The 21,360-nt window shown below is 40.7% G+C and overlaps 1 protein-coding gene across 3 annotated transcripts in view; it reads left to right on the plus strand.

The window, feature by feature from the left end:
• The window catches only part of THSD7B (thrombospondin type 1 domain containing 7B), a 299,219-nt gene that overhangs the window by 90,309 nt on the left and 187,550 nt on the right, over positions 1–21,360 (plus strand). For all 3 annotated transcript variants that reach the window (XM_039702274.1, XM_039702266.1, XM_039702283.1), the window contains exon 4: positions 16,910–17,705. In XM_039702274.1, coding sequence (XP_039558208.1) covers positions 16,910–17,705 — 796 coding nt within the window. The remainder of the gene's footprint in view (positions 1–16,909; positions 17,706–21,360) is intronic.

The following is a 21,360-nucleotide window of genomic DNA, read 5'->3' on the forward strand; positions in this document are numbered from 1 at the left end:
AATAATTGTGATCAATAAGTAGTCTCCCTTTTGGTTATAATCTCTCATCACCAATAAGAATTACTCTGTATTGTTCCCCTGGGGTTTTAATTGCATTAAGAAATGATTGGCCCTAATAAACTTCTCCAGTCTGTGATAATTATAATCAAATAAGATATCCATATAAAAGCACAAAATTATGCTGAAGCAAATGCAATCTTGATCATTAATTAGTGAAGTATCAGAGGCCTTGGTCATTTGGTGCTTTTCAGAGTGAAACCTGACCATTGCAGCCCCAGTGTGTGCTGTAAATTTCTCTTTCAGTTATTCCTGCATCAGTAGACACCTCTGGGTGTGTTTATATGTATGTGTTGCATGCAGTTCCCAGTTGTTTTTCATATGTGGAATTGTCACCAGTTAGGTTTTTGTTGTTTCAGTAAGACTGTGACCCTGCACAGTGCTTTACAAAGCTGAGAAATGGATAAAGCTGCAGTTCATGGCAGATAAAATATAGAACAGCTGTTCACAGGTAATGGTAAAGAAAAAGCTTGGTGCAAACAGTGTCTGTGGAAACTGCTGAATTTTTGGGGTTCTGTGAAGCAAAGAAGTTTGTATTTGGTGGCAGATTGTGCCATGTTTCAGTGGCAACAAAGGAAAATGAGATTTCTTTCCTGTGAGGGTGGTGAGGCACTGAGACAGGTTGCCAGAGAAGTTGTGAGTGCCCCTGGAAGTGTTTTAGGCCAGGTTGGAGCAATGTGATCTCATGGAAAGTGTCCCTGCCCCTGGCAGGATTTGCAATGAGATGATCTTTAAACTCCTTCCAACCCAAACTATTCTATGATTGTATGAAATGGATGAATGAGGAAAGAAAGAAAAGTAGATTCTGTGTTTGGGAGCCAGCAGTGAAATCCAAGCTGTGCTCTGACTCTGTGTTGGGCCACCACGTTTGGTTTTTGTGTGACCTCCTCACAGGACAAGGTGGTAGAATGGATGCTTTGCAGCTCTGGGCATGTTGAATTCAACCCAAGTTCTGACAGCATAGAAATATTTGAAATGAGGTGCAAGTTTGAAGGCACAATATGCTTCCTACCTCTGGAGTCCTTGGAGAAATACTGGACCTACAAAAAATGAATCCAACGCGTTACCAAGGGCAGGTGAGCTCATCTGCCAAACTCCTGTGAGATGCTGCCATCAAAAGTGTTGAGAGTACAGCTTTATTTACAAAAATGCCAGCCAGAACTAAAGATCAGGAGCATCATTAGACCAAATTATCTTAATCTAATGACACATGACTCTCTTGTGAGTGGTATCAAGATAGAATGTGACATTTTTGTCTTGCAGTAAGTTCCCCTCTAGTCAAATGGGCATCACAGCTGTCTTTCAGTTGCAGGAAGACTTTGATTCCTAAATCCCATAAAGTGGATTTAGGTCCCAGTTTGCCTTTTATTGATTAGAAAGTTAAATTTAATTGCTTACGCAGTGTTTTTTTCCTATTTTACACATTTTATCAGTGAAATACAGGCCCGCATCTTTGACTTCAAACAATTCCATTTACATAATCAGCACATTTACCACTCTCCCTCACAGTTTACATATTGGTTGAGCTTGTCTGCCTGCAATGTGATCTGACCACAATGGCTAACCACTCCTCAGAGATAATTTACATTATTATTGCAGTATGGATTAGACATCAGTGGGAAGCGAGTCTGAGTCAATACGGAATTCTTTCCTGTGACTTCTTGAAAGAAATTATATAAAAACCTGATACCCATTTGGAAATTCAAGGAATTTACTGGAAAATGTTTCTTGGCAAGCTGAAGTTCATCAATGAAACTTAGCAATTAGCTCGGCATCCAAAATGTAGGACAGAGTTAAATGAAAAAAAGTGGGAATGAAATGAAAAAAGGAGTAGGAATGCACTCTGCTCACCACAAATGACAAAATAGAGACCAGTTTGTCCCTGTTTCCCTTTGGAAGATGGTGCCATGGATGCTTCTGCCAAGTGTCTGCTGGTCCTGACACTGCAACCCCCCTGAGAGAAGAACATGGATGTTGCAAGGAGAGATATTTAGTCTTGCTGTAAAAGTGTTTTTCTCCTTGAGCTGGCACACACATACACAAAAATAGACTGTAAAAAACTGAATTCTTGTGCCTGCCCAACCAATTTATTTGTCTGGGGCTTGAATTCCCTGAAGAGAGGAAATATGATGGATTCTGCAGGAAATAGCAGCTGTTCTTCCTCCTCCCTGGGGCATGGTGATCAGTAAACCCCCCCTTACTTTTTATCAGCGTGATTGGCACCCATTGTCTTGTTCTAATGGTCCAGCTGTTGAATGCTGTAATCCCAGTTGGCCTGATGGCACATGCTGTTGTTACTGCTGCATGCCCTTTATCTATATTCTTGATGCTGAGTTAATATTTTAATGTAGCTTGTCTAAGCAATTTCATTATAATTGAGTGATTTTGAAGGGTTTTTTAGGGTGACCATAAAAAGGTGTTTTCAAGCCTCACCAAAGTTTTGATAGGGAAAATCTGTTTTTCCCATAAATTATGAATATAGAAAGCCCTACAGACTTCTTGTTATGGATGGGTTTATTCACATATGAAACTTGAGAAGGGCTTTAGTACATCCTTAATCTAAGGAAGAATTTATAATATGTTCTGATTAGTTGGTATTTAAAAAAAAATTAAATCAGTTTCTATCATAAGTCTCTTTGTTATGCTTAGTGTTCTTCAGCTATTACACGTGAAATGAAATGAATTATTTGAAAAGATTAAGGTCTGTTGCAATACCCAAGACTCTGAACTTTGTAGTCAGGGAGCCATAGTGACTTGTTTTTCCAAGGCATTGCAGTATCTAATAAATGTAAAGACTGTGAGGGCTGATGCAAAACATCTTTATTTCTACTTATTGAGGCTGATTTATTCCCAAGACTCAGGATTTGAATCTGTTGCATTACAGCAGGCACTTGTGTGTTTGCCAGTGTTCTGGCACCCTGCTGAGCCTGGGCTGGTCTGGCAGAAGCTGGTTCCCTCTTCCTGGTTCATTGCAGTCCTGGTGGGATTTGGGATTGCAGTTTCAGGAATAAAACCACACAGATCTGTGTGGACTGAGAAGGAGAGTCCATCTCTTAGTATGAGTCAAAGTGTTGCAAGCCAAATTTTTTATCCTCTTGATCTTGCTCAAGGAGGAAGAGACAAATAAAGCCAGTTAAGTAATGTTAATGTGTCTGAAGCTGTGAGAGGATCATCATTGTTAGTCCAGATCTGATTATTATGGAGGAGAAGAGTAAAGCAGTTATTGCTACACAGCTCCCACCTTGTACACCTTTCCTGGTGTTACTGTCCCCTTGCTCCCATGCATCCTAAGGCTGGGGGTGTCACCCTGGGGACCTGGTGGGTTGTCAGCTCTGGAGTCTTCTCCCAGGAGAAATGTGATGCTCATGTGATGGTTTCTTCTCTAGGATCCTGTGGGAAGCTGTCCTGAAGAGCCAGGAAGATACAGGGCAATGTAGGAATGCATACACTGTTTTATTCTCTCTTCATTGCCAAGTTTGCTATGAGGCTTTCTGGACACATGGTGGGAAGCTTCTGCTTTCATAGTCTGGTGCAAACTGATGGCTTGTGGAAATAAATAAGGCTATGTGGATATGGTGTGTGATCACACATCCGTCATTATCAGGGGAAAATTCTTTGGGCAGCAACTGTTATAACCAGGCAAATTTAGATAAATGGGAATGGTGACTGAATAATCATTAATATTCTGTTTTGCATGAGTAGAAATGACTGTGGAAGAGTATTTAGTTGCTTAGTTTGCCTGTCAAGAATGTTTATTGGTTTAAGTTAGAATACTTGGGAGAATGGGAATATGGTACAGTGAAGTGGTTTGGGAAGAGTGGTGGGACAACAAAACTAGCTGGTCTTTGAGTAAAAGGACCTGTGACAATGCAGCCTACATTGCCTTACAGTGACCAAGCTCAGAGGTCAGGAGGTGTTTTCCTCTTCTCTGTTCTTCAGGCATTAAAGTAGAAACAGTTTAAATTTAGCATACCAGCTTTAAGAAAGGATTTTTTTAAAAACACATCCTGTGAACAGCAAATATTGCTTAAAGAAATTGGAATTTTTGTTTGTTTTAAAAAGACGTGAAGTTTATACAGATTATTAGCCATATACAGCCTGCTTTTGCTTTCTGTTTATGCTTTTTGGAACACCCTTTCTATATGTGCAGCAGTATCAAGATTAGATATAAACTAAAAATCTTTCTGCATCATCACAGAAGGAACACAAGTCATTTAAGATCAATTTTCAAAGATGATGAATATCTTGAATTTCTAAACTTCAGATAGGGCAGACTGTAAATGTTTTAAACATGTAATGAATATGGATTGCATTTTCTTAGCTCCCTTTTCTTCATTGATTTTTGCATTTTACCAATCATTTCTCTTTGTATGTGTAAAATATATGGCTTACTGTTCAAAGGATCCCAAATCAAATTGCTTTTATTTACCTCAGAATATTCTGAAAGATTGTTATGGGAATCATAAGAAAGGAATAGACATTTATGATAGAATACTGTTTTCAAGTGGCTTCATTGAATTAAAGAATTCCTGGTGAATTAAAACTCAATTAAGAGCAGTTATGTCAGTATCCTTAGTGGGAAAGCCAATTTTTCTTATTTCACAGAAGTAGCTGTCTGATTTGTCTGCAGCTGAGTGTTCCCCATTTGCTGTGGGTGTAGACAGGTTTTCTGTGCTGGTGGATGGTTACACACAAACTCTGCTCTGAACTTTGCAATTCTTTAAACCAGGAGAGAAGACCAAGAGCTGGATTTCCTTCTGGAAGAGCCCGGATAGCCCTTGCCATTTCTTAAGGAATTTCTTTCTGTAGCAGTTTATTGTTTTCTTGTGGTGATACTGAATCTTCATGTACTGGTTAATGAACCAGCTGGGGCATGCTAATGAGCTGGCTCATATGGAAACAGGTTACTCATATAAAAGCAGCAAAACTAAAAGCCACTTGAAATCTGTGGTTCAGGATTATTAGCTAAGTGTTTTTATTGCCCTGTTCCCCAAAAATCACTCCTCATTCCGCCTGTCTGCATTCCTCTCAGGGGATTTGGAGTAATTGGGTTACCAGATTTCAGTGTTTTGTGCATTGCCTGTCATAATCTGATCTTCAGAAGCATCCACAGCCTCCATCATGACCTCCAAGGCACTGGAGGTGTCTCCTGTGGGAAGGGTTAGGAGCTGGCTCCAGTAATTCAGAACCCTTGGTACTGCAATCCTGACATTTTACAGATGCCCAGGTGTGCTGGATACAGACTGAGCAGGAAAACACTTTGATTCCAAAATGTGAGCAAAGTGGGATAATTTGGGTATAAATATCTCACAGCACGTACTTATGTATCTGTCTGTGTTACTTAAATCTTTGACATCAGTTATGTACATTATGCACAGTCACACATATCTCCTTTTCCTTTTATGAAATAATTTATGATTTTTCTTAATCAAATGTGTTTTAACATATGAAGGGAAAAGGGATATTTGTCTTGGCTTATCTGTTCTGCCATTCCTGAGCTTGAGCAGGTGTTGGAAGGTTCCTTTGATAGCATCTTCTTTCAGTCAGGACTTTGGGCTCATCCACTCCTTTGATTAAACATGGGGGCAGCAACATCTTCTGTCAATATTTAGTAAGTTGAGGGATTTCAGGTGCTATCTGATGAACCTAAATGTGACCTAAATTGAACTGAAAGCAGCTTGAGGCAGGAATGGCCTTTTATCTTCTTGAATCGTGTTTGAAGTTGTGATAGTTCTTCGAGGCGTATTTAAATTAATAACCACTGCATTATCTTGACAATACTGGTAGAGATAATGTGGGATTTCCATTATTCTGGCCTGGTTTTCGATCATTTCCCAGTTACAGTGAGGATGATGAATGAACATTGCCAAGAAATTATATTTTAAAATGTTAGTTTTGCCATGTGGTGGCACAGGGGACCAGAGATGATTACCAGGGCTGATGTTTAATTTAGAATTATCTAAAATTTTTTACTTGACCTCTTTATATCAAGGTGAACCCGAGGCAGGCTTAGTTTATGCAGGTATCTCAGGCAGTCATGACATCAGTGTGTTAGATTTATTGTTCAGGTTAAATTATCATTTTATATATTCAACAGAACCACTCAGGAGTACAAAAGAGGACTCTTTGCAGCTGGATTTTCATGCAAATATCTTTATTTGTAGTGTAAAACAGTAGAACAGATAGGTGCTCTTGTGCAAATTACTAGCACTGTTTGTAAATATCTCTGCAATTGAAAGCAGCAGAAGTGCCAGATGTGCAATTACATTAGCACAGATATTCTACAGAAAGCTGCTTCTGTGAAACAGAAACAAGCCTAATGTGAAAATCTTTGCTTTTGAGAGCATGCATGCTATGCACATCATTAACCTGTTAATTAAATCTATTAAGGGCTGCATTTCTGAGGCCTTGTTAAATGATTACTTATTTGTAAGAACGTCTGTTTCTAAAAAATCTTCAGTTGCAAAGTGTGGGCTAGCATTGTGAGAGCAGATGCCTTTGTTTGCATGTGAAATACATGTACAGCATATGTGCATCTCTAACTGATTTTTTTTTTCCCATGTCACCATTCTTTTATTTCAAAAAATCAGGGCATGGGATCTTTTATGGCAACAGTGACCAGATTTCTGAGTTCAAGATTGTTCATCTCTTCTCAGCAAACAGCAAACCTGAGTGCTGCCTGCCACATCTGGTAGTGGTTTTTGAAAGAAATGTGGGGCTGTGCTAGCAGAACCAGCCTCAGGATTAGGTATTATCAGCTGTTTAAACATCTCAGAGGAGGTGATTTTATCCCTTGTGCTGAAGCTGTGAAAATGTGAGTAAAGGTGTCCATCTGTTAGGATTTCAGTGATAGATGAAGGCTATTCAGAGATGCAAAACCACTATAAATTCAGGATAGTGTGAGCAGAACACCTGCCAAAGAGGAAGCGAGGATCTACCAGGTGAGGCTGACTCCTGAGTAACTTTAGGGTGCAGTTTGGTGTTTGAACACTTCAACCTATCACTTACTGGAACTGATGCTCTACTTTCAGCTTTTTTTATTTCAGAAGTGGAGATACTGAAAAAAAGCGTCCCAAACTCTGCCCCTTCCTCTAAACATGCTTGTTCCCAGCCTGGACTGTGGGTTTACACCTTGCAGGACTTGCAGCTCTTGGATCCCGACACAATTTATGGCCCCAACTATCTTCTCTGTACTCTCTTCTCTGTTTATCCTTAGAGTATTACCGGCTTTTGCTCCATGGAATCAATCTCAGCTGGAAGAGTAAAAACTAAATTATAATTAAAACTAGTAGAAAATTTCCTGGATTAATACAACCCCTTCATACGAACCCTGGATCTCAGTCTGCCTGATGTTCAGATCTTAACCTGACCATATTTTGCTCTCACTTACCTGCATGTGCAGTCATTTGGAATGATGCCTGGCAAAATCTGCCTCCAGACGGGATGGAGATTTTTCTTTCTTCACATACTCATCCAGATATGATATGCTTAGTTATATTTTGTAATTCTTGGCACAAAATTCCCAAGTCTTTTCTTATCTTAACACCTGCAAGCCTAGATGAGGTAATGTAATCATTGTTCCCTGAGTGCAAACTGAAGAATTTTAGTATTCTGTTCTGCTGTCAAGAAGCAGAATTTATGATGTGATGGGAGTTTATTTCAATTAGGACATTATTGTCTTTGTTTTGGCTTTCCTGTTACATTAATTACTTTCCCCCTTCCAAATTCCACTTTTGTGGAACTGGATTTAGCCTTTTTTTTTTCCTTTGGTTGGTTTTGGGTTTGGGTTTGTTTTCAGTATGTGCTATATGCCTGTCCTTCTGCCCTGAAGGGAAAACCACTGGCATCTCAAGACCTTTCAACTGGATTTAGCCTTTTTTTTTCCTTTGGTTGGGTTTGGGTTTGTTTGTTTTCAGTATGTGCTATACGCCTGTCCTTCTGCCCTGAAGGGAAAACCACTGGCATCTCAAGACCTTTCACCCTGCTAAGCACTGGAAACTGCAGCTCTTTGAGAGCTCTTTGAATTCTTTGCTCAGCCACCCTCTGTCAGCAGCCAGTGCTCCCAGTGTGCGTGGGACAGTGAAATTGATTTACTGCTGGAGAACACATATTCCACATTTTGGCATAGCTTCTCGTTTGGTTTATTCCTGCACAGCTATTTCCACACAACACAGCGAGTTGTGCTTTTCCAAAACGCTTTCCCTCGAGAATATGGAGTGCCTAGAGTAAATGGAAATTTAATTATTAATAATTGAAAGGGGATAACTAAATATGGACTGTAGATAAAGTGAAAATTCCCAGTAAAAGCAATTTGTAGAGTTCTACAATAACCTCTGTCCAGTTTTTATAGAATTGATAATGCACGTGTTTAAAAATAGAACTTTTCATATGAATTAATTATGCTGTTGCCAGGGAATCATTATTATAGGTGTTCTCCATCTTTGCAGAAATACTAATTAGTAGCAGTTGGGCTCCATGGGGCTCCTGCCCATTGTATAACTCTTCTATAATGTTTATTAGGAATAATGAGTGGCCCATATGGTTGGGAAGGTATTTCTGTAGCAGTACATGATGCCTGTGTTTTACCTTTTCTGTTCCAAGGGGTGTGGGCAGCCCCACTTCTGCTCCAGAGCAAGGGGACAGGGGCTGCTCCAAGTGGGGCTCCCCAGAGGTCCCACCTGGAGAACTTCCCCAGGAGGACACATCTGTAGGTGCATCAGCTCTGCAGGAGGCTGGGGGACAGGTGCAGCGACCTGGTAGCCCCTCCACGTGCATCTCTGGATTTCCATCCCTTTACCATCACATATTGATTGCTGTAGTAGCTGAAAATGTTTGTGGGCTTCTGGGCTGTGGTGGGTTATAAAACATGTAAGTTCGAAATAGGATGAAGCTAAGCAGAAAAATTATAGTTCTCCCTTAAAATGATGTCTGGAGGGGGATGCATGTGTTTCTGTGATAATGTGTTTGTGAAGTAAATTTGGATACTTCAGAAAGGTTTTGCAGGTGTGCAGATTGCTGTATTTTTTCACAACTTTTTTCTCAGAAACAATTTTTTAATTTTGCTGTTTTTTTCATTGAACAAACATAATTTAGGCTTCATGAAAGAGTCAGAAAATTAGAAACTGCTGTTGCCACAATTTGGAAGAGGTGTTGGGCTCTATCTTTGGTGTTTGCTGGGTAATGAATTATTACAGAACTAAAATAAGAATTCTCGTGTGTCTTGGAGCTCGAATAAGCAGATGTTGAACTGCTGCCAGTGCCTCCCCACAGCTGTCTCACCAAGGCCTTGTCTCAGAGCAGTGAACCTTTGGCAGAAGTTTTCTTACTGTGATTCCCTCAGGAGTCCATGAGTGCCAATCTCCACTGTTCATGGGTTCTTCCCTGTGAGGGAGGTGAGGCCCTGGCGCAACGTGCCCAGAGAAGCCGTGGCTGCCCCATTTCCCTGGAAGTGTCCAAGGCCAGGTGTTACCTGGTTTAGTGGAAAGTGTCCTTGCCAAGGCAGGAAATTGGAATGAGATGGTGTTTATGGCCCCTTCCAACCCAAACCATATGATGTGTTTGTTGAGGTTCCTTGTGAAGATGCAGATGAGGTGGACTCTCCAGAGCTGAGTGCATCCCTGCTGGGCTCTTTGCAGAACAGGGACATGGGGTGAAATGCTTCAAGCAGGCTTTGCATGCTTGAAAAATATCTCAGAGTGACTGCCACTGTGAAGGGCAGCAAGGGAAAGGCAGTGTGTGGGAAAAGCAGAAAAAACTCTGTGTGAAGTTGGCTGGTGTGAGAGCAGTGGTGTAAGGAGCTGTATCCAACTGGAGAGACTTCTGAATCACCCAGTTCCTGGAGCCAAGTAAGAAATAACCCCATTCACAAATCTCTCTCTCTTCTTTCTGCTTCCCTGAAAAAATCAGAGTGGACCTCCTCAACTTCTTGTTTCATTGTGCTTGGAGGGATCTGAGATTTCCTGTAGACTGAGTAAAGGATTGAAGTGTAACGGGGGGCTCAGAAGAAGGTGCTGCTGAGAGGGGTGTCAGCAATGCCCAGGATTTCCCCACGGCCCCCACTGGTAAACTGGTGGTTTGTGTTACAGGAGGTGCTGTCTAACCTGTCTTGTGTTGATTCTGGGTTTGGTTTATTTTCCACTGAGAAATAACAGTTCCTGTTGGGGATTACAAACCCCAGAGTCAAGCTGGAGTGGCTGAAGAAACATTTCTTTTGCGCTTAAGGTTGCATTTACAAACACCTTACAAAGGCTATTATGTTTTAAAAAGAATTGGTTTCCATAGTTGTTTGGAATTCCAAAAAGGCCAGAGTTTGATTATAGCTATTTATAATCCAGCACTGAGGTGGTTTTAATCTCATATGCAGTAAACAATTTAGAGTTGTAATCTGTTGATAAGATCTATTTATTCTTTTTGTTTTTCAGTTCACAAGCTTATATATATTACGGTCTCATATCCTAATATCCACTGCCGTCAAGGCCAGAAATCTGTTCTCACAGACCTCAGAATGTGTTGGATAAATATGACAGAAATGTTTTGGAATGTATGGGGGTATTTTTTATTTTTCTATTTTTAATTGAGAGTTGAAAGGAAAGAATATTTTTCCCTGGGCTGTCTCCGGGGTGTGGGCACATGATTGAGTAGCTCAGCTAATACCGTTTACATTAGTTCTTAATATTGGGAAATCCTGCCTTCCAGTGCCAAGGGGTTAGTAAATCTCTGTATTTTCATAAACAGCAGTGTTCATTACATTCTGCTGCAGAATGTCTTTCTTGCTGGAGTGTGTCTTGAGTGTTACAGCATATGGATAATAAGGAAAAAACCTGAAATGTAAAATTGGAACAAACTGCTGCATGGCTGTAAGTCACTAAATTTCACATTTATTCAGATCTGAAATAAGATGAATAACTAAGCTGCTGAATTGCTCATTTGTGTAGGTCATGAAAGTTTTAAAAAGTGCTGCATATATTTAAAATTAATCCCAGGAATCAGAGGAATTTTTTATGCCCTGTATGGCACTCAGCAAAGAGAACAACAGTCTTTTGTATAGAATCTTTCATTCAGATTTTAGTACAAAGGGATTTAATGAATTGCTGTTAATAATAAATAGGAAAATAATTGAGACAGTGAAGAATAGGCAAGGAAAATAATTTCTGTTTTGGCTGAGATGTGGCAGCAGATGCAGGGCAAGGAGACAGGAGGGCTCTTTTAGAAAGCAAGGGAATGGGCAGTTCAGCCAACTACAGCCATGCTAACATTCCTTTGTATTATAAAATACTGAAACATCCCAGATCTGGTGTCCTGGACTCCAAAGATTTTAGCCTGTTTAGTCTGCAAGAAAATATGTGGCTGTAGGATCCTTATCTAAATCTTCAGAATTACTTTTCTTGGCATAATGTGCCAAGAACCACAACGCCTTTGTATCATGCCAAGAAAAAAAAAAAAATTGGTGAGGAACTATGTTTTAGTTTGTGTGATCTTCAACAGCTTTGGCACATGAGAAATAAATATACCTCCAAATCTCATAAAACATGCATAATTTTCATAAAATTGCATTAAAATTACATAAATCTCATAAAACCTTCTCATAAAACCAGTTATTCTGGTGAAACATATTCAATGGAATTTATTTATTCTGTCTCACTAATAGTGAAGATTAATTAGCTGTAGTGCCATTAGAGATAAGACTCATGTGTTCTCTGAGTCAGTTGTTACCTATTCTCAGAATTCACAGGCTGAGTTGGAGCTTTGCACTTCCCATAACCCTGCTCTAGTGGAAGGATGACATTCAGGGGGCTTTTGGGACATTTCCAACAGAAATATTCCATTAAAGTGGATGCTGCAGGGATTTTGGGGAGTTACGTCCCGTCTGGTGGAGCTACTCCTCAGTAAATGAAGTTGTGCGTCTTTGTTATGAAGGGTAAGAATTAGGAGATTCTGTTCAAAAGCAAGTTTTTAAGGTCTTGAATGATTGCTCCTAAATTTGATACTTAAACTGAAAGAGAGGGTAAAAATGGGTAAAAAATAGGACTATTCCAATGGTTGTCCGTTAATTTTTTCAGTGTTCTTTCACTGGAGCATATCTCTTATCTTATACAAATTACTAACACAATATTCTGTTTTACTGATTGCTCATCTTCTGCTAAGTTTGCAAATCAGAGCATAGCAACAGGGACAGAGTCATTGTGGGAGATGCTTATTATTGAATGAATTCTCTGATGGTGAAATGGTTTCAATTAAGCTGAAATGTCACAATAAACAGAGCATAATTATTCTAGCAATTCTTATGAAGCAATAACATACTTACTAAGCAGCTCTTACTGGGATTCCTCTTCTAAATTTGGTGTTCAGTGGTGTTTTATTTAGTCTGTGAAGTGTAATTATTATCTGTATAGCCTGCTTGCCGTATGTGTGTGTGACCTGTGTGTCAGAGAGCAGATGTCACTGCATCCTTTCAGACACAATTATGGTGCAGTTGGAGGTAGGTCTTGAAGGCAAGAAAACAAATCAGTGCACAGTGCATCAAATAAACTCGCAGCTGCTGTGTTACTGCATGTTTTGAAAGGGGTTAGAGAAGCTGAATGGGGTGACAGTACAGCTCTTTCTGGCTGATCAAAGATGAGAAACAAAACAATGTGTAATTTTGCTTTAACGGATTGTCTTGACTTATTAATCCCTTTCATGTCATTGCTTGGAGTGTTAGAGATGCCCTGGAAGAAACAGTGGGATGTCTTTGTTCACAGATGTTCACAAACAATGACACCTCATCTGTCTGTTACGATTTTTGTGTGAGCCCAGCAAGTTTTGTTTCACTTCTCATTTTTGGAAATAGTGATTTGGCTGAACTTCTCTTTGGCTTGGTTGACTAATGGCTTTATTCATGCTGCTGTGTGTTTATTGGTACTTTACAGATCTCAGTGATATTTTTTAGTGAAAAATTTTATTTTTTGGCATCCTGCTGGAGAAAGCCTTGCTTTGAGTTGGATGCTCCTACACAGAGAAACCCAGCTGGAAAAGGGCCACGGGAGGTCACCTGGTTGAACCTCACCACAGAGCAGGTTCAGCACTGGATTTTCTCAGGGTTTGTTCAGTCAGATCTTGGAAACCTCCAAGGATGAGGTTCTGTTGTCCTTTGGGGCAGCCTGTTCCCAGGGTTATCCTCACAGCTGTGAGGTTTTTCCTTACACCCAGCTTGGAGCCTCCCTGTTTCCATGTACATCCATAGTGTGTGTCCTGCTGTAGTGAGATCAAACATCCATCCAGTATCTGATTAGGTTACAATACATAGGAGACAGACTCTCAAGCCTTCATCTTCGTATTTTTGTACTTTCTATAGACAGCTCACTGTGAAATTAATTTCCTCTTATTTAGTCTTCTTTAATTACCAGTGGCCTTCCATTCTAGATGGGGAGTTGTAAAGCATGTTTCTGCAGTTCAGGCTTCTGATGCCTAAATTCCAGTGGGTTTATAAAACAGTTAATATTATAATTCACATTGTGCTGTTTCTTTTAATTGACTCAGATTTTGAGAAAAGTGTAAATTTAATATGAGTATTCTGAAAATAATTAAATTCTAATTACAAAGCGGACTATTGTCTAGGAAGTATTTACAGCTTTCTCCTCATTTAAGCTACTGAGTAGGATATTTAACTAAGCAGTGAAACGTTGTGGATAAGTTTAGTGCCACGTCCTGAGGAGATTGTCAGGAAGTGAAAAAAAATCTATGGTAATGGGTTTTGCATCTGATTTTTTTACCTTATTTTTCATGCTTCTTTTTCTGGTATGCCAAGAGCAGGCTCTGTTTTTAACATGTTTTCCAGGGAGTAATTGCAAATTATAATGTGTCTAACGACAGTGTAATTACTTACAAGTTCTTGCTTGGTGGTTTTTTTTCTTTGTATTTGGGTTTTTTTGGTAATTTTTCATTCTAAATTCACATCTGACTTTAAATAATGGCCAGCTCTTGCTTCTGGCTTCAGCTGAGTGTCTCTCTATCCTGTTAATGTTTGAGTGATCATTCTGCTGTTCATGAGTAGAGCAGTTCATGAGCAGCACCCAGGAGAGTTCTGTGCAGTAGGGAAAGAGCAGTGCTGGGTTTCATGAGTGATCTCCTCTGCTACAACTGCTTGGCATTCCTCCATGTGAGGGAGGGGGTTAATGTTATTTTTAATACAATTCACTGTCTTAAGAAATAGTAAATCCTTGATTGGTCTAATGTGTTTCAAGGTTCTATTGATGTGTAAAATTCTGTTCTATTTAATGCTAAAGGGAATTTAAAAAAATATTTTTGCTTTAAATAAAACTGGTGAAAATGGAACTTCTCCTGTGCTGAAACTTCCACATTTCTAAAAGTTAAACTGCCTTTGCTGAAGTGCTAAACAGAAATAAATAAGTTCACGATATAATTATGTTGTGATGCTTAATCATTGTTACTTTTCTCTGTTAATAAAAAGCCACCCAGGACTTGAGGTCTGAATTTTGACTGTTATCTTCAGGTGACAGTATTTGCATAGTCTGATGTCTGGTTTCAAATCTTGGTGGCATTAGAAAAGAATATTCTGTTAGATCAAGGTGAAGTATCAAGGACAAATGTTTAAGTTGTCAATGGACCTCTTCCCTGTAACTGAACTTCAAAAGCATATTTAAAGATTAATTTTTTTTATTACTTAGTTTTTAAGCACACTGGATTCTGTTGAAAGCCTGTCATTAGTGTAGGGCAGCTTGTAGAGCACACTAGAGTTTGATGCTGCCTTTTCCCATTCAAGGTACCTGTCATGACTGAGTCCTTACCTTGGGCTGATATCTTTTGGTGTGAAACAGAGGCATAAAAAAGGACAAAGATTTCTGCACATAGCCTGAGGGATTCAGCAAAAGCTGGAGCTGTCCAAACCTCGAGGACTCTGCAGTCCCCTCTTGCCCCAGCCTGTTCACCACTGCAAAAGGTGCCTGGCTGAGGGCAGAGCTGCAGCCCTGGCCTGGAAGATGGGGCAGGAGGACCATGGGATCCATTGGAAAAGAGGTTTAGTTATATCCAGTTCCTATCTGCTTTCCCTCCTTTCCTAAAAATAAAAACATCAGGAGTTTATATTTATTTATTTTCATTTTTTCATTACACAATGTCAAGTCCCTGTCCCTGGAGGATCAACTCCTCTATTCACAGAGAAAGAACAGTGGGATTGCCAACGAAACCACCATTGCCTGAACAAAATACCTGGGATTATAATAGCAGCTGTTATGGGACTGCTTTTGGTTTTTGTGTGTGTTTGAACATCTAACTGATTCCGGTAGTTTTAAAATCAATTTTAAAAAAATTGACTGCAGTAGCATTGCTTAATATAAATCGACTTATTTGTTACAAGTTCATTTTCTGCCTTGAAGAAATAGAAACTATAGGGCAGTTGCAGTGTATTTTCAAGCAAGAATTATATATGCAATGTTTGTACTGAACAAAATGGCTCTTTTATGAGGTATTGGAAAGTTTTTAAACTTAGGAACGAGATAACACCCCCTTGAGATGATCATCAAAATCCCTTTAATAGTTAAGATTCGGCCTGAGTGCTTTTCTCTACCTTTGCTCTTCAGTTTGCCAGCAATTTTCTGCTTTATAGCCCTCAGTATTTTTTTGATTTGGTGGATTTTTATTGAATAATATTTTCACAGACAAATTGTTCTATTTAGCCTTGTCTGATTGCTTTCACTTGTAAATCCTCAAGTAAGTTTCATACAATTACGTATGTCTGTTCGTGTGCTCCAGAACTGAAAATTACATTGCTGGGTTTTATTTTGGTTTAATTTCTCCCCCTGAGTGATGGCTTTGCCACTTCTTATAGTGCCACGTGCTGCAAGTGGAAACGATTTACTTGGTGTACCTTGAGGGTGATTATTTTCATGTATTTATCCTCACTGTTTTATCCCTTTGGATGATGGCTCTTCTGCTTCCCAGAGCAGTTTATTCTGTTGACTAATTGCTCTATTAAGACTGTTTTCCTCTTATCTAACTTGACTTTCTTTTCCTATTAGATGATTGTTCTTTTATGATCATTTTTATATTAATTTGTACAAATGAAATTAAATATTCATTTGGGATGAATTTTACTGCTGCAGAAATTAAAGGCTTGCCTTTAATTTGAAGCACTGTGAAGCATTTTATTTTTTTCCCAAATTTCTCCAAGTGATTCAGTGTTGTGACTACACTAGAGAAGCGACTCACAGCCTTTAGGAAGCATTTAACCAATTTTAGGGACCAGCTGGTAGTTATTTGCTTTTTCATACGTGACAGTATATGCCTCATATTTTATATATGATTTATATTTTTTAACATGGGCAGATAGCATTAGGAGAAGGGGGAACATATTTAAATTAAAAGAGGCAAGATTTCGGTGAGAAGTTAGGAAGAAGTTCTTTAATCAGAGGATGATGAGGCCCTAGCACAGGGTGTCCAGAGGAGCTGTGGATGCCCCATCCATGGAAGTGTCCAAGGTCCTGGCACAGGGTGCCCAGAGGAGCTGTGGCTGTTCTATCCCTGAAAGTGTCCAAGGTCCTGGCACAGGGTGCCCAGAGGAGCTGTGGATGCCCCATCTCTGGAAGTGTCCAAGGCCCTGGCACAGGGTGCCCAGGAAAGTTGTGGATGTCCCATCTCTGGAAGTGTTCAGGGCCAGGTTGGACGGGGTTGGAACAACCTGGGACAGTGGAAGGTGTTCCATGGCAGGGGGTTGGAATGAGAAGAGCTTTATGGCTCCTTCCAACCCAAACCATTCTGAGTTGATGGCTTAGTGGTTGTGTGATGTCCTGCCGGTGTCAGGACAGATCTTCAGGGCAGCATTGTGTGGTATTTCTCACCAGGCCCTCTCTTGCAGGTCACTGGGGCCGCTGCATCGGGGACTGCGGCTCAGGGGGCATTCGCAGCCGGGCCGTCTGGTGCACCCACGCCGAGGGCTGGACCACGTTCCACGCCAACTGCGACCAGCAGGACAAACCCGAGAGCCAGCGGAGGTGCTTTAAAGTCTGCGACTGGCACCTGGAGCTGTTCGAGTGGGAGGTTTCGGGATGGGACAGGTGTGGGCTCGTCTCGGCTGCGGGCGCTGAGGCGGGGGCCGAGGTTTGCGTCACCGCTCAGCACGGGCTGCAGCGCCGCAGCGTCCGCTGCCTGCAGAAGCTGAACAGGACCGTGGTGTCCAGCGAGATCTGTGAGTACTTCAGCCCTCAGCCGCCCGCCGAGCAGGCCTGCCTGGTGCCCTGCCCGCGGGACTGCGTCGTGTCCCAGTTCTCGGGCTGGTCCCCGTGCGGCCCGGGCTGCGCCAGGAGCCTGCAGCACCGCACGCGGGCCGTCATCGCCCCTCCGCTCTACGGCGGGGCCTTGTGCCCCAACCTGACGGAGTCCAGAGCCTGTGGAGCTCCTGCCTGTCCGCTCGGGGAGGAGCAGCACACCTACAGCCTCCGCCTGGGCCCGTGGGGCGAATGCCGGCTGCCCCATCCTAAAGACGCGGAGGTGACGGTGAGGACTATGCTGGATTTGGGGTCGGACTCTGCAGAGCGGAGCGCATCCGGACTTGCCGGCTCTCATGCCCACCACCCTGCCGGGGAGGTGGAGATTGGTTACCAGACCCGGCAGGCCAGGTGTGTGAGGAGTGATGGAAAGCACGTGGCGCTGAGGTAAGGCTGGTTCCTGCTCCCTGGCATCCCCGCTGCCTTCGTGTGATGGAGCGCTGGCTCTGCCTGGCAGCGCCACAGTGAACGAGGCCCGTTCTTGAGTTTTAAATGCGAGTTTTAATGTGTTTTCTTTATGAACCTTTTCTTGATTTAGTTCCTTTCTAGCATATGTTGAAGATTTTGCATTCTTCTACAATTTGCGACTGTTTAAATTAATTTTATATTTTTAAATAATTCACTTCTGGGTCTGTTTTTGTTGTTGTTGTTTTGAGGAAATGGAATTATATATCACTTTGTGCTGTTGCTGGGCCCTGGCTGTGGGAGAGGGAGAATCCATTCTCAGTCATGTACTGCTTGTATTTGGTATGAGAGGCTAAGATTGCATCAGCTTAAACTCCTTCATTCTTATAAATCAATACAGGGTAAAATAAGTCTGAAATATTGTGAATATGCTAGAAGGTATATTTTGGAAAGAAATCAGTGAGTAAACCTGGGGTTTTCATCCTTATTAATGAGCCTTCCTGTCTGGATGTAACTCTTGGGTGCTGGTACAGGATAGGTGACAGGCACGCCCATCTTTGATAGAGATTGTTGATTTCTGTCCTTATTTAATGTTTTATCTAATGATTTCTCTTTGTCTATATAGGTTGCTTTGCTGTTATTTGAATGTGAAGGTTACAGTAATGTGCAGCAAATAATGGAAAGATTTATTCTTTCTCTTTCTCACATATAAATTTAAGCTTATAAATTTGACTTCAGGTTGGATTTGGGTAGGTGTCAGTACCTACAGATGACTGATAAATTGATTGACTTCTGAGAAAGTCAGAATTTTTGGAGATCTTACTGTGTTCTGTTTTTCGTGGAAATTAGAAGTTCTTGAAAAATCCTTCTCTTGAATTTTGCAGAAATCAATCTGTTTCTCAGTAATCTGTAGCTCCTGGCACCTGCACAAACTCAAATGGCAGAGGGAAGGGGTTATTTTACATCCAGTTCTCTATCCCTGCTAAATTCTGCAGTGTTTTTGCACACACACTGAGGTGAAAATATGAATTCTAACCTTTTTTCTTACCCACTCCTATTACACCCATAGCCACGTATGGAGTATTTTTTATCAGTTGGAAAGAAGTTGGGCTTTGTGAAATGTTCCAGCAGTTTCTAACATCTTGACTTTATTACTTGTCTCTTATTATGTGCTGATTCTAAATATACAGATTTTATGCTCGTGTAGCTGCTTGACTTTAATGGAGTCACTTGTGATTTATTCCACAGTGCGACCAGCAGCAGCTTTATGTCTGTTAACACTTGTTAGCTTTCTCCTACCTCTTGTATCTCATTCCTTATCAAAGGCTCTGAGAGGGGGATCCTGATTTTGTTAAAATTTCACTTGCTCTGCCCTCACACACTCACTGCTATATTTGCTCTAATAATGGAAATGGAAACTTTCTGTAAGTGTTTTCTTTTCTGTGTTACACACTGACTTTCTGGATGATAGTGCAGAGTTTTAGTTTTAGTGACATCCCTGATCGAGCTGTCTTTTTCCTTGCTCCTTTCTGAGTTTTTTGCTGATCTAGCCCCCTTTTTGGGAGTGTACAGCTCCATTAGCCACCTCCTGGCAGTCTTTTTCTGCTGAGCTTGTGTCTCAGATTTACTGCCGAGCTGGGCCTGACCCATCCTTTACTCTTACTCTAAATGCAAGAGCAAAGCCCATTGATTGAGTAGAGGAGAAAAGGTCATGTCATGTTACAGCATCCAGACACTCACACACTTTTCCTTTCTCCTTTCGGACCTAAAATTCAAAGCTAAAAATCCAGCCCAAAATCTAGTCCCTGTTTAGTTCCAGGGCTGGAGTGTCACAGATATCAAATACTCCTGACAGTGACTCCCTTTAAGCATCCCCTGGCGGTGTCTCCTCATTTTGTTGTGCAGCAGATTTGCTGCCATTCTTCTGAAGAGCGGGCCCGATCTTACAGATGTTGCTTTACAGCACCGATGGTGTTTTGGCTACTGATAAAGAAGAGTAAATGCATTTGCATAACCCCGTAGTGGGGACTGGCAGGCAGCCAAGTGTCTGCTGTAAACCAGGAAAGAAGTGCCTTATTTTTGCTCCTGCATTTTACTGGCTGATCTTTCCCATTTTTACTAACGCTGCTAAGCAATCATCACTGTAAATTAAACTTCTGGAAAACTGAGGCAAGGGACAGGAATATCCCAAGATGTGCTTGAAGAGTGGGCTCTGAGCTGCTGGTCTGCCAGGGCTTTGCCTTCCACCACTGCCCAGTTCTTGCAGGTAACAGGAATGGTCAACTAACCACCACCAAGGCCCACTAGAGGAGAGGGGCCACGTCCCCATGCTGCCTCCTCATTTGTAATGAAATGGCAAAGATGCCCAATTTATTACCAAGGTTGTTTAATTTACTGATGTCTGACTGCAGGGCTGTAAATAGGAATTACTTGGAGAGGAGCAGAAGCATGTAGAAGGCTGGGCATGCTGTGTCAGAGAAACAGAGCTGGGGATGTTTTTGATTAAATATCTTTTCAGTCTGGAGGTTCGGCATTTCTCAAAAGGGAAGGAAAGGGACAAAGGAAGAGGAAAGGGAGGGACAGACCTTTTTGAAAACACCTGAAATGACAACAATTGAACAGCCAAACATCAGTAGGCTTTGAGACGGGTCTGCTTTTGCTCAGAACCGGTTTTGGTGTAGAAACATGATATTCATGAAAATAAAAGGAGTAACATCAAAATAGAATGATGCTATGGATCTGGTTTGAACCTTTTAAAGACTTTCTTTATTTAAAAAGTTGGAATTTTTTTTCATACTATTTCAGATAGAATTCAAGTTTCATTTTAGTTCAGATAAATGTTATAGTTTTGCCTTAAGCCTTACATCCAATAGCAGATTCAAACACAACCACTTCCATGTATTAAAAAATAGAAAAATCTCTGAAAAAGATGCAAGAAATGAATGTGAAAAAAATGCTGCTATTTTTGCTTTGCTGTCTTGTCACAGTTGTAAAAATCTGCAGAATAATGAGGCAAAGGCACTTGAGTTCCTTCCTTTTTTTTCTTTTTTTTTTTTTTAATGAAAGGTTGTTTAGGTTAGACATTGAGTTGCAGTTTGGTAAAATAAATGTGCGTAGCCAGACATTGAAATTCTAAATAAATTTAACCTGATTTTCTAACCTGATGTGTGTGCTCAACTAAGCACACTGAGAAGTTAAAGTCAGGAGCAAACAGTTATAAAGCGTTTTTTTTCTTATTATTATTATTTGGATTAGGAGTCTTTTATGTACATATTTCTTAAACTCTTCATTCTATGTGTAAGATGACAACAGTGATATAATAGAGTTGGATTTGGGTTTCTGTTTACTTTACTTTGTAAGTGAAAATTCAGGTCAAACTCAGTCAAGGGACAACCCATCTGTCAAGGCGGAGGTGGAGCAGCATTCAACTCTTTTGTTTGCCTCTGTAATTTAAATTTCCATTATCCATTTCCTAGTGGACTGTGCTTAACCACTTTGCTGTTGTACATTTTTAGGAAAAAAATATTTGCAGTTTCAGTGTTGACATTCTTCTGTTCTCTGGATGAATACAAAATTCTGCAGTCCGGAGGTGAAAATGCTGTGCTGTAAAATGCTATTTGATGGTTGTGATTCTGAT

Source organism: Passer montanus, unplaced genomic scaffold (assembly GCF_014805655.1).
Source record: "Passer montanus isolate IOZ18808 unplaced genomic scaffold, ASM1480565v1 scaffold1, whole genome shotgun sequence".
Lineage (NCBI taxonomy): Eukaryota > Metazoa > Chordata > Aves > Passeriformes > Passeridae > Passer > Passer montanus.